Source organism: Hyla sarda, chromosome 5 (genome assembly GCF_029499605.1).
Source record: "Hyla sarda isolate aHylSar1 chromosome 5, aHylSar1.hap1, whole genome shotgun sequence".
In the NCBI taxonomy this organism is placed as follows: Eukaryota; Metazoa; Chordata; class Amphibia; order Anura; family Hylidae; genus Hyla; species Hyla sarda.
In genome coordinates this window covers 167,319,335-167,337,120 of record NC_079193.1, presented here as the reverse complement: position 1 = coordinate 167,337,120, position 17,786 = coordinate 167,319,335, and the positions used below count along the sequence as shown (strand labels likewise).

At 40.3% G+C, this 17,786-nt stretch overlaps 1 protein-coding gene across 3 annotated transcripts in view; it reads left to right on the top strand.

The window, feature by feature from the left end:
* NEK11 (NIMA related kinase 11) overlaps window positions 1-17,786 on the top strand; it is a 331,532-nt gene that overhangs the window by 260,442 nt on the left and 53,304 nt on the right. For all 3 annotated transcript variants that reach the window (XM_056520669.1, XM_056520670.1, XM_056520672.1), the window contains exon 13: window positions 11,729-11,865. In XM_056520669.1, the coding sequence (XP_056376644.1) occupies window positions 11,729-11,865 (137 nt within the window). The remainder of the gene's footprint in view (window positions 1-11,728; window positions 11,866-17,786) is intronic.

Genomic DNA, 17,786 nt, shown 5'->3' with positions numbered 1-17,786 from the left:
GCAGCTGATGAGTACTGGAAAGATAAAGATTTTTTTAATAGAAGTAATATACAAATCTGTTTAACTTTCTGGCACCAGTTGATTTAAAAATGTTTTTTTTTCCCCAATCGGAGTACCCCTTTAAGGCTACAGCCACCTGAATAGTATTCACAGTACACCAAGCAGCACACCAAATTATGAATTTTGTAAGGATGCTTGTTAGTGTAACTTCTTTTATATGGAGTGGGAGCAATGTTTTATAATATTTCATAAATGCCAAAACAGTGCTGAAACCCCTTCATTCCCAAGATTAGGACTTCGGCAAAGTGACCATGCATATTGTGCTAATATAGTCCAGTGTCCCTGCCCCTGAGCAGCAGGTGGACCTATAAGATTTCACAGGAATGTGGACAGGTATCATAGGCTGGGTTCACACATAGTGTTTTGGTCAATGCCTGATCTGTATTTTAGCTCGAACCAACACAAACAAAAACTATCATGGAAATATTTGCACCTTTTTCTGTGTTTTGGACCCACTACTGGTTTTAGCTAAAATACTGACAAAAATACTGACTAGAATGAGGACCGAATACTGACCAACATAGTACATGTGAACTATAGGGTCAGATTGGCAGACATACATTACACTATAGTATCACCAAAGAAAAATGTTCACCTGTCTGCAGTTTTATCCTCAGAGAGGAAGCACAGTAAAACATGTACTACATGCCTCATTTCTTTCTAAAGTAGACACTTTTATGAAATACAAAGAAAAAGATATTTCAGAAACACGTCACTTAATTGCATTTCTAATTTAGTCAAAATGTATTTGTGTTTTAAAACAGCTGCTTCTTCCGACAGTTCTGAGTATAATGTTATAAAGCAGGCTGACTTGAAGCTTATACAATGTGTCATATATTGCCTCTAGAGATTGGGATGCCGAAAAGATTTTCATAAAAAGCCCTTGAATATTATGAAATTAACTTTTATAACTGCAATATTGTAATGTGCAAAGTCACAAAGTGAAATGAAATAAACACTTTCTATCGCTATTGGATAATAATACTTTTTATAAAAAAAAAAGTTAAGGAGTAAAAAAACGAAGTTTCTAAAGTGACAACAGGTTATTTTCAGACAGAACATCATTACTTCCAGTGTGTACATGAGGAGCAGCACTATTTATGGCAATTTATCAAACCCTGTGTAGAGGAAGAGTGGAGCAGTTGCCCATAGCAACCAACCAGATTGTTTCTTCAATTGTTCAGGGGCCATTGATAATAAAAGTAGCATTCTCATTGGTTGCTGTGGGAAACTGAATCAGTCTTCCTCTGAACAAGTTTTGATAATCTCCCCCCATTTTACTTGTCTATAGCATTTTTGCATTTTTTACCATATTTCTGCTCTACAGACTATGGCCCAGATTTATAAAACTGTGTCAGAGAACAAATAGAGGGATTTTCCCCACAGCGACCAATCACAGCTCAGCTAAGGAGCTGAGGTAAAGTGAAAGCTGAGCTGTGATTGGTTGTTGTGGGAAAATCACTCCATTTTTTTCTCTCACACAGTTTGATAAATCTGGGCCTATGTCTCTCTTTCTAAGTTTTCCCTGAGCTAGTCAGTTAAGCCTAACCTTTCTGAAGACTCATATGCTGTAAATTACTAGAAGAGGGGAGTAGGGGGCTGAGAAAAGAAGCTTCATAAGAGGAGAAAGAAGCCCCTTTCTCTAATAAGATATATTATATATGTTCTTACATTTACTTGTACTATTGATTTATACAAAGTGGTTAAATACATGTATAGAAAAATAACTCATACCGTATTTTCCGTCATATAAGACTCTCCGGCATATAAGACGCACCTAATTTTATAGGATAAAAATCTAGAAAATAAAGATTCTGAACCAAATACAATGTAAAGTATAGGACAGTGATCTTCAACCTGCGGACCTTCAGATGTTGCAAAATTACAACTCCCAGCATGCCCGGACAGCCGTGGCTGTCCGGGCATGCTGGGAGTTGTAGTTTTGCAACATCTGGAGGTCCGCAGGTTGAAGACCACTGGTAAAGGAGGTAGTACTCACGTGTCCCCGCTCCCCTGGATGTCGCCCTCCATCGCTGTCGCCGCGTCCCCGGGGTGTCCCCGTCACTCCGGAACATCTCTGCTGCCGGGTATCCTCGCTCTCCCTCGCCGCCATGACGTGGCTACGCACGCCGCTCCTATTGGATGACGGGACGGCGTGCGCGACGATGTGATGGCGATGAAGGAGAGCGCCGGCCATGCAGGGGATCCCGGCACGGAGCAGACACCGAGGAGGCAGGTAAGGTCCCTCCCAGTGTCTTGTAAGCTATACGGGTCGCAGCGATTTCACCGCGGCGGTCCCGAACAGCCCGACTGAACAGCCGGGTTAGTGTTATTTTCGCTTCAGACGCGGCGGTCAGCTTTGATCGCCGCGTCTGAAGGGTTAATACAGGGCATCACCGCGATCGGTGATATCCTGTATTAGCCGCGGGTCCCGACCGTTGATGGCCACAGGGACTGCCGTGATAGGTGTGTATTCACCGTATAAGACGCACCAACTTTCCCCCCCCCAGTTTTGGGGAAGAAAAAGTGCGTCTTATACAGCGAAAAATACGGTAAACTGCAGGCGCAGTGGATGGGGAAACCTGATGCTTGAATTTTGTCTAACCCAGTGATATGCTGAAGTAACCCTTTCTTGGAATATAAGCACAGCAGCAGGGCCATTAGGGTTTCTTTTGCTTAAATTTAAAAAGGATCTGTCAGCTCTACTGAGATGTCTGTTTTTGTAAATTACGACATTTGATAATTCTAGAGCATTTAGAGCATGTTGTGCTTTTCCCTGTTTTTCCTCCTGGAAATATAAAAATAAATCACCAACTTGATATTACCAAATATACATATTTGTAGGAGAAAATGGCATACACTATTATACTACTCTGTACCACAAATCAAAGTGCCAACATAAAGCAGACCAAACATAGTCACATGTAGTCTTCATTTGGACTTTTGAGCCATAAGGTATGCTATGGTATTTTTTTTATACATTTTTGCTTGCATTGCAATGTCTATGAATGGTGTAGGGACATTTCTGACTTAAATATACCCTTGTGATAACATTTGCTTTGTGACATGGCACTTTATCCTGCTTTAAGTAGCTACCAGAAGATCAATACACTCTGCCCCCAAAGGGATACTTGGGATCAGCATCAATACTCAGGCTGAGAAGCTTATAAGCTGAAAAAAGACAACTAACATTTTGTTGGATCCTGTTTTCCTGAGACTGATCTAAAATACCAATTCCTCTCGGTGAAAAATAGTAAAGTAAAAAAAATAATATTGTCAACAAACTCTGGTTATCGTTGTCATTTTTTATTTGCATTGAAACATTCTTTACTTGGTTCAACAATATGTACATTCCATAGTAAGAGCTGTTATTTTGCTATGGGCTCTGTGGAGATGAAGACCATTCTCCCTACCCCATTGATAAAGACATCCTGCATGTGCTTCCCAAGTTACTGAAATCCTTTGTTATTTTATGTGGACCAGGCTCTGCTGCCCAAGGATGAGAGAAATGTAATGAAGTAAAACAACAACAGTTAATTGTAAAATTTGCTATGTGCCCTCTTTCCTGAGTATGTCCTGTCTTTATGTCTTATGAAGAAGATCTTGATAAATCTATATACTTGAAAGTAGCAATTTTTTGCACTGTAAATTTCTCCCCAACAGAAACAGTAGAAGTCTATGCTATACGGAGCATTTCTGAGTGAGGGTAAAATTATGAAACAGTACAAATAAAAAAATGCATTGAAAAAGTCATAAAGGGGTATACAACTCATATACACCAACATCTAAAAACATTGGGTCAGATACATTATTCCAAAGGCGCCACAATTCTGTATTATTTTGACCAAAATACGTAATCTGAAATTACTTTTACTACGAGTTTCAGACACTTTTTTCCAGTGACGGACAAAAGGGACGCAAGTCCTGGTAAAAGCGGGTGTAACATTATTAAAATGGATGTGGCCTAAGTGACCCTGTACTCCAAAAATGTGCCATAATTCTAAAGCAGAAAAAGCCAACTAATAGTCTGACGGTATGTCTACACATTGTAAAATGAATAGCAAAAACAAAAGTCCATAATTCCAACGTTGGAATTACGGAAAGTTTTTTGGACAGTATGTGCACTGACGGACCCTTTTCCATAGACTCTCATTGTGCACTTTATAAGTTTAAAAATTTTATCCATTTTAAGAGGTGTGAACATAGCCTAAGAGTATGAGCAGCCTGAGCTACTGGGATAAATCTGGTGCGTTCTTAGGCTGTCCGTTTACACTGTTTAAGAATTAGACTGCTTTAGTAACTCTTGGCTACTATGCTTAGTAAAAAAAAACTTTAAAAAAAAAAGAGCAGTGGCTAAGAAATATCTTGCAGTTGCTCTCTGTACTTGTATGGTCTATCAAAGTCAAAAGTTATCAGACCCCTGAGAAAGAATATATCAACTTTATTAGGATAAAACATTAGGTACAAGAAAATCCTGGCATACTAGTTATTCTTAAAGGTTCTATAATCTTCCTGCTCTCCACAAATATGCTATGATATGATTATCTATTATAACAAGTGACATGCTTGTAATGAATGCATTTACATGCAACTGTTTCTGGGAGATTCCTGGTTAGAATGCTATTACGTACATTAAGTAAATGGGAAGACATTTGTATTCACCATCTTAATGGTCTCAATGTCTGGCAACAACTCCCATGTGTGGGTTTGCAGTTTCAGTCTTTGACATATGTGCCGTATTATATGTGTTGATTGCCAATTATGTGTTAAAAGAGATCAGGCTAACAGAGAACACGAATACAGTAAATAAAAATAAAAGCAGTTTAGACACTAGAAATGGGAATCCATTATCGTTAAAGTTGCTTTTAACATTTCAGTAATCCTGTTGCTGTGTTTACTCGAAATGCAGACAGTACAACAGTCTAACTCTCATTTTGTAGGCATTCACATCAAGCCGATTGTGACTTAATGTTCAATTTATTTATGCAGCCTTGCATAATTTCATTTAGAAGCTTCAATGTAAGGATGTAAAGGAATGAAGTAAGAGTAATGCATTATGTAAAGTATACAGCTGACTTCCTGTTAGAATCTATTCTGCAATTAAAACTCTTCTTCATATTACCAGATGAAGAATCTTACCCCCGATTTCATTTCATTAGTTGTATAAAAAGCTTTGCAGCAAACGGACGCCAAAATAAAATGTTAAAATGATATGAAAATGAGCCCTGCCTATAGATAGTAAAGTGCTTTTCATATTACATTAAAACATTTCTACAGCAACTCAGGAATTCCAGCCTATTCATTCCAAGGAAATCATCCACATTGGATTCATTTATGATAACTGTGCTAAGACAGCTACAGTAAATTCTATTTTACAACTTTATTCCATACAATTGGTGGTATTGATTTGTTCAAATTAACGTTTTTTCCTTTTATAAACTGTGTGTATAAAGTATTCACCAACATATATGTCACATATTCCACGTACAGTGACATACTTTTACCATTAAGAAAAAAAATGCTGCACAGTATAGGTTTTTACTGTATCCTTCTGTATAGGAAAGCGCAGCAAACTGCACTTTTCTATATAAAGTAAAAATATGCATATGTTTATTGTATGCATTAAGAAAGCTAAATAGGTTTACAAAACAAAATGTCAACAGAACCAGAATTAAACTTTTTAGAAGCACCATGTTTATAATGTCATGTTTTTCTTCTGGAAAGTGTATCCACAGTGGATTTACAGGCTTATTTTACCACTGATACATATTGATTCACAACAGATGTGCCAATTATAATATAAATGATCTTTTTTTTCCATTTTTTACCTACAGTATATGTGCAGAACATTTGATGAGCTTCTTCTCAACAGCCATGGCTTTTGTTTTGGCACTGTGTAAGAGTCTGTGTAAGAAGCTCAGAAAGCCAAGAGGAGAAGGGCACTTCTGGACATGCACTTGATTTTGTGAAAAAAAAAGGATGATGTAGGGGCTGCCTGCCATGTCAGTCATGCCTACTGAGGCATGATTACAACTAGGACCCTGTCACTCCTTGCAGTTAGATACCCGTAGGCACAGAGGCATAAAAAAGTCACAAATTCCAAAATGTCGCAAGTCAAAGCCAGGTCAGACCTGGCTTACAAAAAAAGCCTTTGGTAAGCACTTTTAAAAAGTCTCACAAGAAGTCACAACTGCAACTTTTAGTGCAGAAAAGTCCAGAGGAGAGGAGGAAACATACAAAATGATGTTCAGAGGTGATTTATCGTTTTTTTGCCAATGTGTGCCAAATCATTCAACCCCCCCCCCCCCCCTCGATAGTATGATAAATGTGTGGCACATAAGTAAAACCAAAGCAAAAAAATAAATTACTTCAAAACTCACTTTCCAAAGACAACAATGATAAATCTTCTCCTATATTTATTTATGGAAGGCATGTTTGAGAGGCTGGTGTTTATTTAGGGAAATGTGGTCTGGAGTATATTTATTGGGGGGGGGGGGGGGGGTCAGGTCTGTACTTGATTATCTTTTAGCTTCAGTTATGTCCCATTATGACTAACGTCCGTTATTTGCAAAAAAAACTGTGCATGCACAAATTTTTGACTCAACATTAAAATATTAACATTGAAGTCTATGGCTGACGGATGTTCACAAAGAACCTCCGTTAGCGCCCGTTATTTTCACCTTCCGTTATGATCCGTTATTGCTACTTAGCATGCTCAGTACAGCATCACAACCAGAAGGGGTTAAAAACAGACATAATATAAAGGACTATAACGGTGCATGACGGATGAAATAACGGGTGATAACAGATGGAATATGTCCGTTATTTTGACAGAATGCCATTGGTCATCTGTTAGCATCTGTTATGTTCAGTTATTTCATCTATTTTTTCATGACTTCTTTAAGCTGAAAAATGGCTGTCAAAATGCTGGAACATAATGGTAGTGTGAAAGAAGCCTAAGATGTAAAAAAAAAAAAAAAAAATTTGCGGCACTTACTACATTTCTGTTACTTTATTTCATGATGCAAACATACAAGCGAGATTATACATATGCAGGGGTGCCCAGGGGAATGGTCATTTTGGGATTATACACTTCTCCCAGCTTTCTTCCGGGGTGAACATTTATTTGGGGGTCAGGGGTCATGTCTAGGAACGATATTAAGGGGTGGTCTGTGTCTGAATTTATTTGCATTCATATAGAGGCTAGATGTGGCTGCAGATGTCTTCTTAGGAAACTCTACAATCATCTGGAGAAGCTGTCTTATTGGTTAAGGAAATAATGTCCTTAAATGGGCACTGTCACCAAAATTTTTTTTGATATGTTGTACTACTCATGTACTACTATCTCTAATATAGATCTATTTTTTTTTCATTAAATTAGTTTATTTTACATTTGAAAACCGGCCACTAGGGGTCTCCCCCCTAGTGGCCGGCTGCAGGCTGGTGTGACGTCGCGCATGAATTCGGACCGATGCCGGCCGGGCATCAGTCCTTATTCATTCAGCCTGCTCTCGCTCCCTGCCTGTCAGTCAGACAGGCGGAAGCGAGTGCTGAGAGCGAATTGGCTCCCTGGCCTCACCTGCCTCCCGCTGGACGCAGCACTTGGGTATGTCGGGATCGGGGGGGGCAGGATGGGGGGGGTTGTTAGCGTCGCGGCCATAACAAATTTATTGTTCTGGGTGGGGGGGGAGGGTGCTGCAAAGGGTGCCTCCAGCTGTTTCACCACTACAACTCCCAGCATGCCCTGACAGCCAATAGATGTCAGGGCAAGCTGGGAGTTGTAGTGGTGAAACATCTGGAGGCACCCTGTGTAGATGAACTAAGGGCGGAAGTCGCCCCCCCCCAGCAGGCATCAGTGACGTCTGCCTGCTGGGGAAGTCTGCCTGGTAGTGAGCACACTACCTTTCAGACAAAAAGGCATTTTTTTTATATAGTAAAAAAAATTTTAAGCAGGGAGGGGGTTAGGGAGAGATGGGCAATAGGCAGGGACAGAAAAAAAAAAGAATGGTGGGAGCTACCCTTTAAAAGAAAATGTCACCCGTGAGTCACTAAATTTACAGAGGATTGAACATCTTTCCTGACGTATCTGTTGTATTTCACGTGTATCATAAAGTATCTGTGTAGCCCAGGCCAATTGTCAATGGTATTACAGAAAGGTGGTTGAATATTAACAGGGTGCTGAGGGAACAGCCCAGGACCTATGGACTACTTAATGGTGTTGGTGGATTGCAAGATTCACATGGTAAAGGAGAATCCAAACTCCGTGTTTTTCCAAGGTGAAGCAAATCCTAGCTAGGCCTCTACAATGCATAGCCCACTGCTATCTATTGTAGACCTAGGTTTTTTCCAGAAGGGTTTTGTGAATTGTTCTTAAACCCTGGGACTCATATGGAATGAGTTGTGATTAATATTGTAAACCTATAGCATCAGTAACTGTATATTTTCCTCAGCTTTAGATTCTGGTTTATTTGAGGTCACAAAACAGCAACGTAATAACTGGTGTGATGGATGCTATAAAAATATTTTTCTTTCATTTTGTTGCCAAAAATGACAATAAAATAATAAAACTTGTTTACGAGTTAAGAGTAACCTATTTTAAAGGCATATAAAACAATCTTCAGAAAGCAAATATTTTGTAAAACCTGATTTATGCTAAAAATAATTTTCTTTCTTCGCAATATTCTCAATAAGCAAATATTTGAAATGAACTCATCCTGCGGTATATATCAAAGGCTTCTATCTGATTTAGGATATGAAAGGTTGTTAATCTAAACTCTTGCAATTCTTTTACTCGACACATTTTGACTCATTTGTTACCTACAGGCTGTGTGATCTGTGAAATGATGCAAGTACGGGATAATTCCTCCAATATATTCCACATTTCCATCTAGGTCTGTAGGAAGCTCAGTATATTAGCACGTTTATTATAAGCCAGACTCAGGGGTAAAGGGGAAATTAAAGCTATTTATCACACAACAACTCTATGTCACCTGTAGCTACGGCAAGAATATATACTTGATCCTGTGTCTAGAGTATATCTATAGCATGCAGTGTATAGTAACACAAAGTAGTTTATATCACATCAGATTAGCTCAATATAGAGTATGTAAATGTGCTAGAAAAAAGCGTAAACAAATTAAGTACAAATACTATAGGTAACCCTATATTTAATTAGTATGGATAATATTCTTACACACAGGCAATATTAAAGGAGTTATCCAATGTTTTTTTTTTTTTTTTTTTTTTTTTTAAGTAAAAAAAAAATAAAAATAAATAATACTTTATTTACCTGTCTGATCCCCCACCACTGCCATTTCAACAAATCATGGTCACTGCTGTTCCCCACTCCCTGGTCTCCATCTTAACACAAGGAAGTGCCAGCTCTACTAATCACTGGTCTCAGCAGTTATCCACTTTAGCCTATGCCACCCTGATAATAACCATTCAACTATCACAACATCCTGGGGCAGAGAAGTCCCATAGTCTCAATCTGTTACAGTAAAGGATCCCTGTCTGTATTGACACTTCTTATGAGATTGAAGACTTTCTAGATATGGCTAACCTTCCTTCATTGCCCTCTATCTCCAAAGAGATTCTTAATGCTCCCCTAAAGTAGAGAGTGCATTAGGGTCGATGGCAAATGAAAAAGTCTTCTGGGGCTGATGGGCTAAGGGCTGAAATATATATAAAAAAGGTAGTTACCTCTATTAGGTAGATAGAACCGTGAGTAGGTAAGTAGGTGCCCTGAGTACAGATAATTTCTCCCAGTAGGTAGGTAGTTTCCACCATTAAATAGATCCCCCCTAGTTGGTAGTAGTCTCCCCGTTTAGTAACTCCCTTCAATAGGCACATAAGTGCTCCTAGCAGGTTGACAGGCTCCCGGTGGGTACTTTTCCCCATTAGGTAGGTAGGTCCTCCCAGGCAGTTAGACATGTCCCCCCAGTTGGTAGGTAGTGGGTAGTGTCCCCTATTAGGTAGGTAATTTCTACAGTTAGCAAGGTAGGCTTTCCTTACCAACTCAAAAAAAGAAAAGAAACTCAACTCTTCCCATTTCCATGCCTCCACTCTGGTGCAGGCTGCATGAAGAAATTACATCAGACACTAAAATCCCAAGCCGGTGACTCTATGCTTGGTCACAGTTGTTAGTGGCATTCACTTACCTAAAAATTGTCTATTTTTTTTTTATAGTGGCCAAACAATTAGAGGTATATAGACATTGACATTTATCTACTATGTTCTTTTTTTTTTTTTTTTAGTTTGCAATGCAACATTGCAGACTTTCTCCGACTTGCAGACTGCACTATTTTGCATTAGTATTTGTAAACCAAAACCAGTACTGGATCCAAAACACAGAGCAAATATAATGGAAAGATTTATACCACAACCCATCTTTGCATCAGAATTCTAATGCAAATCACTGACCAAACCTGCAACATTTGAACAAGTCTAGAAGACATTTTGTTTCAAGCCCCTAAAACTATTTTATCCTCCAGTGTTCCTAACTCTACATTTAACCATGTGCCATTGTTTGGATACTTTCAAATTCTGCTACAAAATTTGTATACAGACTCAGACTGGGTTCACACCACGTTTTTTAAATACAGTTCCTGTATCAGGTTTTTGATGAAAAATGAATTCCTCAAAATTGGACCAAGGCTGGGTTCACAACACGTTTTTGTAATACAGTTCTCATATCAGGTTTTTGATTTTTTTTAAAAACTGACTAAACTGTATCAAAACGTGTGTACAAACTTTAATCCGTATATGGTTGAAAACCGTACACGGTTTGAAAAATGATGTCCGGTTGCATCCATTTTTTTAAAGAAAAAACTTTAAGTTTTTAACTTTTCATTCCATTATAAATAAAGTTTCACTTGTTTGAAATTCCAAGAAAATAACTGTGCAAAGTCAAGAACTGTATGGTGAAAACCGGATATAACCGTATGCACATACGGTTCTGTACGGTTTCCATTGACTCCCTTGTTAAAACAAAACCTCATACGTTTCACCCGGACCAAAAACCGTGGTAGGCTACGGTTTTGGATAACGGAAAAAAAACTGACAAAACCGTACAGGATGCAAAATGGACACAACCTTATGCATCTTTTGGCATGCGGTTTTCAATGGAGAGTCAATGCATACTGTTTTCAAATTGAAAACATATACAGGAACTGTATTGCAAAAACGTGGTGTGAACCCAGCCTAAACTGTATCAAAACATGTGTACAAATAATAATCCGTATACGGTTGAAAACCATACACAGTTTAAAAAATTTCAGGTTGCATCCGTTTTTAATGAAAAAAATGTATAAGTTTTAAACTTTTCATTCCATTATGAATAAAGTTTCATTTGTTTGATTGAAATTCCAAGAAAAAAACTGCAAATTGAAAACATATACGGGAACTGTAGTACAAAAATGTGGTGTGAACCCAGCCTCATAGGGCATGTGAGCCCGACCACCTACTGTCAGTAAATGATCTACAGGTATAAATGCTGCATATATCCCTGAGTGATCATTTGAGCATCATTTTTTATTATTTAATCTAAATGTGTTTCGCATAGCATGAACTAACATATGCTGCAAAACATCTGTTAGAAGCTTTGCTGCCATTAATCATTATGGATGTTTATTAGTTTGTATAAACAAAATGTATGTTCTTTTTAAAGATATTCCAGAAGATCCACAAGTAGCAGAAGAATATTACGAGGATGGCTTTGAATCTTGTTCAGAAGAGAGTGATGTAGATTCCATAGAAGAAGACTATGATGAAGAGACATTGATAACTCAAACAACATTTCAACAGGTTTGAGTACAGTTCCAACTTTGCTTCCCGTGGGTTGTTTCAATGGTTCCCCTTTGAAGTGTACCTGTCATTTCAAAATGTCTCAAATACCATGTCACAAAAGTTTTGATTGCTCAGGGTCTCAGTACTGAGACCCCAACCGATTATAAGAGTGGAGAAAAGCATGTAGGAGCGTCCTTCTCTTCCCGGGTCACATCAATTTCTTTCCTATTATAAGTCTATGGGGCCATCCAGTGAAGCAGATCACTGTGGACACAGAAGAGAAGGGTGCTTTACCCCACTTACCGTATTTTTCGCCGTATAAGACGCACTTTTTCTTCCCCAAAACTGGGGGGAAAAAGTCGGTGCGTCTTATACGGCGAATACACCCCTATCGCGGTGGTCCCTGTGGCCATCAACGGCCGGGACCCGCGGCTAATACAGGACATCACCGATCGCGGTGATGCCCTGTATTAACCCTTCAGACACGGCGATCAAAGCTGACCGCCGCGTCTGAAGGGAAAGTGACACTAACCCGGCTGTTCAGTCGGGCTGTTCGGGACTGCCGCGATTTCACTGCGGCGGTCCCGAACAGCCCGACTGAATAGCCGGGTTAGTGCTTACAGGACACCGGAAGGGACCTTACCTGCCTCCTCGGTGTCTTCTCCATTCAGGGATCCTTCCTCGTCATCACGTCGTCGCGTACGTGCGTCGGCGTGCGTAACGACGTGGCGGCAGCGACGGAGAGCAAGGATACCCGGCCGGCAACAGAGACGTTCCGGAGCGACGGCGACAGTGATGGAGCGACTTCCAGGGCAGCGGTGACGGGTCCGGAGCGGCGGGGACACGTGAGTATTACCTCCTATGCAGTGGTCTTCAATCTGCGGACCTCCAGATGTTGCAAAACTACAACTCCCAGCATGCCCGGACAGCCAACGGCTGTCCGGGCATGCTGGGAGTTGTAGTTTTGCAACATCTGGAGGTCCACAGGTTGAAGACCACTATTGGATTCAAAATCTTAATTTTTTTAGATTTCGCACCTATAAATTGGGTGCGTCTTATACGCCAGTGCGTCCTATAGGACGAAAAATACGGTATTTTAATGATCAGTGGGGATCCTAGCGCTGAAACCCTGACCAATCAAAATTTTTGACATGTCTCTTTGACAAAAATAAAAAAGAGGAAATTAGCGTATACTGACATTTTATTTATTATGGAAGAAAAAAAGATTGAAAAAAAAATCCAATGGCAGGGCATGCTACAATTTTTTTTAAACTGCCACTAAAATCCCACTAAAGGGTGAAAAAAACACCACAAAAAATGCCTTGTAGGTATGGCATTTGGTATTTCCCTATTGACTCTTAGCTAACATCTAGCTGCTCTGTTGCATTTTTGCAAAAAAAAAACAAATAACAAAAAAAAAACAAAAAAAAAAACAGCATGTGGCAAATATATAATCGGCATGTCTGATTCTACCTTAGTGTTCATCAAATGGATACATGGGTGAATAGAAATGATAGTTTTCACTGCGGTCATTCTGCCTCCGTCCTCTTACAGTACTGTAGGATTATATTTCCTTCTTGAATACCAGTGTTACAATCTGACTACAGGAAATATGTAGGATTGAATGAATGATGGTGATGATTTTTGCATCTATAATAATATACAGTATATTTAGAACTCTTATTAAAATTCATGACTATTTCCCTTGCCAAAGGGCTGGACCTCTGCCATAGTACCTCTTATACTTTACATATGTCTAACAAAGAATTGCTTCAGACTAAATGATGCTGACAATAGTAAAACCATCCAAGGAATTAGATCAAACTGTACAACCATGAAGAGATACAACCTCAGATGTACAGTATGCTTACATGTACTGACAGGAACAGAGGTTGCTTATGTTTACATCTTTGACTTTGCCAATCTAAAAGTCGCCTCATGTATATTCTATCCTACTGTGGCTGCTGACATATATGATATAAACTAAAAAAAGACTGGCAGATGAGTGGTCTCATTAGGCTGTAAAGTAGTGTATTGGCTGCTGTAAATGGACAATCCTGACCATCACCTATTTATGTCCACAGTACAGAATATATTGCTAGTACTAGAATTAAGAATATAAATAAAACAGATACTTGGACGGTTTACTGAATTATACAGTATGGTGTACACATACCATGCTGAGAAAAAATATTAACCCCCTCTTTATTATAAAAGTGACATAGCTGTGAAAGCTGTAAGGGGGAAGGTGGTTGACCTCCCAAAATATCTAGCTGCATTTTTAGCAATGTCGACTGGAGGACCCAAGAGAGAGAGAGTAAAGTGAGTTGGATGGGACTGATGGAGAAAGGTTGTGTAGATAATCCCCAGTGGGAAGTCGGCATTATCCCACATTCCTGCATCAGTGGCCTTAAGGTGGGAAGGGACGAGATTTATGTAGATATCTCACACTAATTTTCAATACTTACTGGGAGGTGAAAGGAAGGGACGATATAACAGGTTTTGACCAGTAGGAAAGGTGGATCCAAGGGAGTGAAGTGAACAGATACAGGAAAGCGCTTGCGATTCCAATCTAGACCATAACATGGGATGACCATAATTAAACCAATCAGTAATTCTAACCTCATTAGTAGCTAAATATTAGAATAAAGGATCTTGGAATGCTTAACTACCCTAAATTTTTTGGTCTGTGGTCTCCTGGCTATTCATAAGTGTAAGTTCGCAAATGTCAAGTATAAAAGTTTTCAAATGTAAAGAATGAAAAGGCCAGTAAATTATTAAAAAAATCTAAAGAAGCTAAATCAGTAGCTTCTGATAAAGACATAACAGGTTATCTAAACTATATCTATTCTCCCTATCCATCAAATTTTTTACAATCCTATTCAGAAAGATCTAACTCAAACCAACTGAGAATCGGGGCAATATTAAAGTCATATGGGACAGATCTCTTTGGATGTGAACCCCCAAATATTTTAAAAAAAAAGGGGATTACCAATTAAACAGAGCAGAATTTGGAGAAATTTGTAGAACTTCCCAGATGGCAACAAGAAGATAGCAGTCTCGATTTCAAGAGCAATAAAGGTGGCAAATAGGGCCCTAAGGGAATGAGGTGGCAGAAAGGGGAGAGAAGTATGTTGCAAATAAGCAAGGAATGATTATGAAAAATAGTTAAATACGGGAGGTAAGATGTTCAAGCTGGCTATTCTCAATTTTAATCGATAGGAAAAAAAGGGCAGCCTTCTTATGCCCCATTCATAATGGGAGAACACACAAATTTGATTATTACTGTTATAGTTCTTGTCTACACCTTACGCACTCTCAGGAGGTCAAAATGAACCTCTTCAATAAGTAAGGATTGGTAGAGAGAAACAAGAGAATGTAATTGCTGAGGGAGGGCACTCAGTCTATGAGCAGCACTCATTTGTGGCACCACGTTGGAACTGAATTCCTCGAAGCATGCATTTAAATGCTTCCCATTGGATCTGAGGTGACATGGAGTCATGTGCTTGCTCCTGAGCAAAGCTCAGATCAGCATTGCATAGGGTATCAGAGAGCATGAGTCTCCAAACAAATGTCCTTTTAGAGAGAGCAAACAAACGTTTTTCACATGTAATGGGGATGTATTCAGAGCAATGAATGAACCATGGTCTCTATGGAGGCAGAGGATAGGGCTGAAAGGAAGTGATAAATTGAATCCACTCTCGAGTGCACTTGTCAGGATCTGGACTGGTATGCAGCGAGGACACTGGAGGTGGATCCTCTGTGTCAGTGAGGTGATGGCGTGGGCCGTACCAGGGGAACGGAATCTAAGGGGTTACTGGTTTTCACCAGAGCCCGCCGCAAAGCGGGATGGACTTGCAGCGGCAGGTAACCCCCAGGTCGTTCCACCCGATAGCAACTCAACCCCACTGACAGCTGAGACAGGCGCGGTACACAGGGACAAGGCAAGAGCAAGGTCGGACGTAGCAGAAGGTCAGGGCAGGCAGCAAGAGTCGTAGTCAGGGGCAACAGCAGAAGGTCTGGGTACACAGGCTTGGGAACACACTAAAACTCTTTCTCAGGGCACTAAGGCAACAAGATCCGGCAGGGACAGGAAGGGGAAGTGGGTTTTTATATCAATGAAGGTGATTGACACTGATTGGGCCAGGCACCAATTAATGGTGCACTGACCCTTTAAATCTCAGAGAGCCGGTGCGCGCGCGCCCTAGAGAGCAGGGCCGCACGCGCCGGGACGTGACAGCCGGGGAACGGGACGGGTGAGTGGATTGGGATGCGACCCGCGGGCAGGCGCGTCCCGCTACGCGGATCGCATCCCCGCCGGCAGTGACAGTGCAGCGCTCCTGGTCAGCGGGTCTGACCGGGGCACTGCAGAGAAGAGAATGCCGTGAGCGCTCCGGGGAGGAGCAGGGACCCGGAGCGCTTGGCGTAACAGCACTTTCCTAGTGTTCAAATAGAAGGTAAAATCACAATTAGCTGGATAGAGTAGTCTCACAGCTGGAGAGAGAAAAAGGAGCATTGCATTCTGTTTTGGACTGCAAAGGAAAGTGTCGACAAGCTGGACAAGGGATCCAAACTTGGATTGAGAGCCACGTTTAAATCGCCTCAACAATCATAGTGCCCTGTAAAAAGACATTTAGGTTCCCCAGAGTTCTTGCCAAAAAAAAGTCATGATTAGGGGCATATATACCTGCAATCGTGTATTCTCGACCCTGGATTCTACATCTAACAAAAACATATCGGGCATTGGGGTCTTAGTGGCTAGAATCTAAGTGGCAGAGATTTATGGAAAATATCGCTAAGCCTTTAACCTTTTGAGAAGCATGACTACTGTGGAACCAAAGGGGATTAAAAGGCAGGAGTATGATCCTACAAATAAATTAGTTTCTTGGAAGCACACTGTATGAGACCTCAACTTGCAGAAAAGATACAGAATCTTCACTCAATTTTCAGGGACTTTAAAGCCGTAAACATTCAAGAAGATTCAGGAAGATTATTTGAGTCATGCCATCATAAAAGGAGGGCAAAACTGAGAAGTAAATAAATCCGAAATACTGGTAGACAAAGGAGAGTGAAAGAAAAAGGGGAAAAAAAACAGGACAAGAAAACTAAGCAGCAATGCAGTAGTCATCATAACACAATAGCCAATGGTCAAATATTGGTAGTTATGATTATACCAAAAACCTATGTAAGGCTAAGGTGTTAACTCTAGAAATACGGTGAACGAGGGCCATAACAGAAAGTGACACCGAAACACCATATGACTGCCATCAATAACACCAAATCTGAAAAATGCTAACGTGTGGATAGAACAAAAGGCAAAAATAAAAACTGCAGAAAATGTCCAACAGACAACCAAGTAGATAGGGTGGAGGCAAAAGGGCACAAAAAGGCATAATTATCAACATAGTAAATCACAGATGAGGCCTTCTCCTCCCTTGAAAAAAGGTCCAGGTCACTTCAAGGAGAATGTTGTTAGCCTCTTTTAGAGCGTGATGGACTGTGTGGACATCTCCTGGAATGCTGAGGTAGTGAAGAGAACTGATGCATTGGAGTAAAGACTCGGGGTGATTTATCCAGACCCAATGGCTGGAAAGGGTCTTTTAGAATATCCTCCCAAGCAAGCACCATAAGGGGGCAGACCCTAGGTCTGGAAGAACATGGGTAGATCTGAGGGCTTTCTGACTAAGGGTATGGCATAAAAGATCCGGTAAATCTGGAAAAAGTTGCTATTTTGCCTAGCCATCTGCATTAGCTTTACCTTGATAAAAAAAAAAATGTGCCGGTAACAAATAACATCTTGTGGCAATTGTGGGTCAGTCAAGTTCTGAGAGCCCTGTGCGCTCGGTCAATGTAAATTTCGAGGTTGGCCGGTTAAAGCAGGAGAGAATGGAAGATGTCTGTTACAGTGGGGATTAAGTGTGCAAGGCCAGTTGCTTCAG